Below are 2,553 nucleotides of genomic sequence, written 5' to 3' on the forward strand. Positions count from 1 at the left end.
TACTAGTGTATGTTAAGAGATACAACAATATGCAGGTACAATTCTACGTGGTATTGCATGCCCGTAGAAGCACAGGAGTTGTTACTCTTTATCATGTTGAGGAGTTCAACGGAAAGTGTGATAAACCTCTCCGGATTTTTCGTTCTTTCTCATATCGGTTTTTCGAAGGTAATTTTCTCAGTCTATTACTGTTTAATCTGTGTCTGATATCTGTTATTCAAATGTTATTGCATTTCAGATGCTGAGTACGTCCGTCTCATACTTTACTATGATATACTCTCTTCAGTAGAATTTCTTCAGCATCATTGACTTTACGATAGTTGTTGGTAGTACTGATACAAAGTATTATTTAATAATAAATAAGTTACATTCGTCACTGGTGGTATGTTTCATTCTTCTGGAAATTCTGAAGTGGAATAGAATTTGCTTTATATTTTCAATCTCGTGTGTTTTTATGATAAACATAATATTTGGTTTTACTTAAAACATCATATTAATGTTGTACATTGCGTTATTAGTACACAGAAGATGTAATTGCGAACAAATAATTGGTTTAATTATTAAGGCAAGCAATGTTTTAATATCTCTGTGATACTGGAATATTGTGACGAGCACTGTTTTTCAATGTTTGAACTGGATAAAAGTACACGCATAATTCCGCAGTCGAAGACAGACACAATTTTGGTAATGTTAGAATTCGTTTCCTGTAAATCGTAGGAAATGTGACTTATGATTTTCTTTCTCTGTAATTTTGATCTACAACCAAAAATCGTAGTTATGTTTGATTTTTCTGTGCGATCATCCATCGAGAGTAATCGAATATTTCTTTGCCTTTTCGGAATGGTCGAAAAGGTTTATGAATTTAGAATCGTCAATCTTTATGTAATACCATACACACATTTCAACATAATTCCATTTATTGAAATTATTAAAATGTAGCATATTTCATATTTTTTTTTAAATTGAAATAACACCACATGCATGGCTACAATTCACTTGACGTTTTATAACTTAGATAGATGGAAGTTATACTATCATAATATGCAGCATTTTTTCTATGATATATTGTCTCGCCTCTGTATATTGTTACGACACTCAACTAACTAGCGAACAGTCAGGCACAACTGATCGGTTGGTATCGCGAGCCTTGTACGTTATTCGCGTCCAAGGTGGAGGATTATAATAAATGTACAGAGCGTGGATTACTTCACCTTATTTATTCCATTCAATACTCTGAATACAACTGTCTTTAGTTCACTGGCTGTCCTGTTAAATATAATGGTCACTGACAGAATACTGTTATATCTTGACTCTTAGAATACTGCTGCAGGAGTGTCTCTTGGGGATGTTGCTGTCGTAGAGGAAAGTTCGTGGTGGGTGTGTCTCAAGTCTGTTCCTGACTGATCATTGGGTAAAGACATATGTTTGAGGATGGACTGGTTGTCTTCATGAAGATTCCCGCGCAGGTGACCTTACGCTTGGGGAAAACCGCATGTCCGGTCTTTCTGAGATGTACCATAAAATAAAGAAGTTTCGTGCCTTATGAATTTTTTCCGTGGGGTCCTAAAGTAGCTTGACTGTACAATAGGCCCACTGTTTATGATGGGTCCGCACTAGGGTAGCACAGACCCTTGACGGTCGTTCTGCCCGAGGATCGCATCTGGTTCATATAAAGCGTCGCGGTAATTACCAGGTGGCCACTTCAAATCTTGAACATATATAATTCAAGATCATTCGTTTCTGTTTGTTTCAGTACTAATTAGATATACTTAATTTAACGATAGCAGATTCTTTCATATTGTTCCTTGTATTAGTCACACAATTCCTATAAAAAATCTATTGTTGAACGATATCTTGTGCTCATCAAATTTCCAGCTTGAAATTTCCCAAAAATCTGGATACATAATGAAAATTGCTCTCCTCAAATATGGAGACATTTAAATTGACAAGCGATTATAATGAGAATACCTGAATCATCTTTTCCTTGATAAGACCAGTCATTGTTGTACATCCTTTATCCATTTTCGCCTATGTCTAATTTTTGCGAATTACTCGTTAGTTACCGTAAATTCATGTTCATAACCTATCACAACTGAAATTAAATGCTGGTTCATTTTCTTTCTTTCCTTCGCCAAATCTGCAACAGAGAAAGCTTATCATTTTCAGTCAATTCTATGATATTCATTTTCAATCTTTTAAATTTTTAACTTTCGACAGTATTTCAACTAATATTCAACATTCGCTAATATTGTGTTTTCAATTATATGTATTATATTAGATTTTTATCTATAATAAAGCAATAATATCCTACATTGCGTTTCTTCATAGAGAATCAAACGCCAAACAATCTAGCGCAAAAATAAATTAAGAAGAACAATATTATTTACTCCGAGATTGACAATAGCATTGGACGAAGAACAGATTGCAAAGTTAATTATTGTGAAAATAAGGACACTCTGCATAGAAGAAGCACTTCAGACAATATTTTTCATAACGAGTACGTATGTTTTGTTGCCAAAAGCTGATGTTCCACATATTACGACTACCTGATAC

General features: G+C 34.3%; 1 protein-coding gene across 1 annotated transcript; it reads left to right on the forward strand.

Annotated features, from left to right (window-relative positions):
• The first annotated feature begins 6 nt into the window (after nt 1-6).
• LOC117152505 lies at nt 7-435 on the forward strand. Its single transcript, XM_033324540.1, has 2 exons — nt 7-168; nt 239-435. The coding sequence occupies exons 1-2, from the start codon at nt 10-12 to the stop codon at nt 287-289; spliced, it is 210 nt and encodes a 69-aa protein (XP_033180431.1). The 5' UTR covers nt 7-9; the 3' UTR covers nt 290-435.
• The last annotated feature ends 2,118 nt before the right edge of the window (nt 436-2,553 follow it).

Source organism: Bombus impatiens, unplaced genomic scaffold, assembly GCF_000188095.3.
Source record: "Bombus impatiens unplaced genomic scaffold, BIMP_2.2 scf_3573, whole genome shotgun sequence".
NCBI lineage: Eukaryota > Metazoa > Arthropoda > Insecta > Hymenoptera > Apidae > Bombus > Bombus impatiens.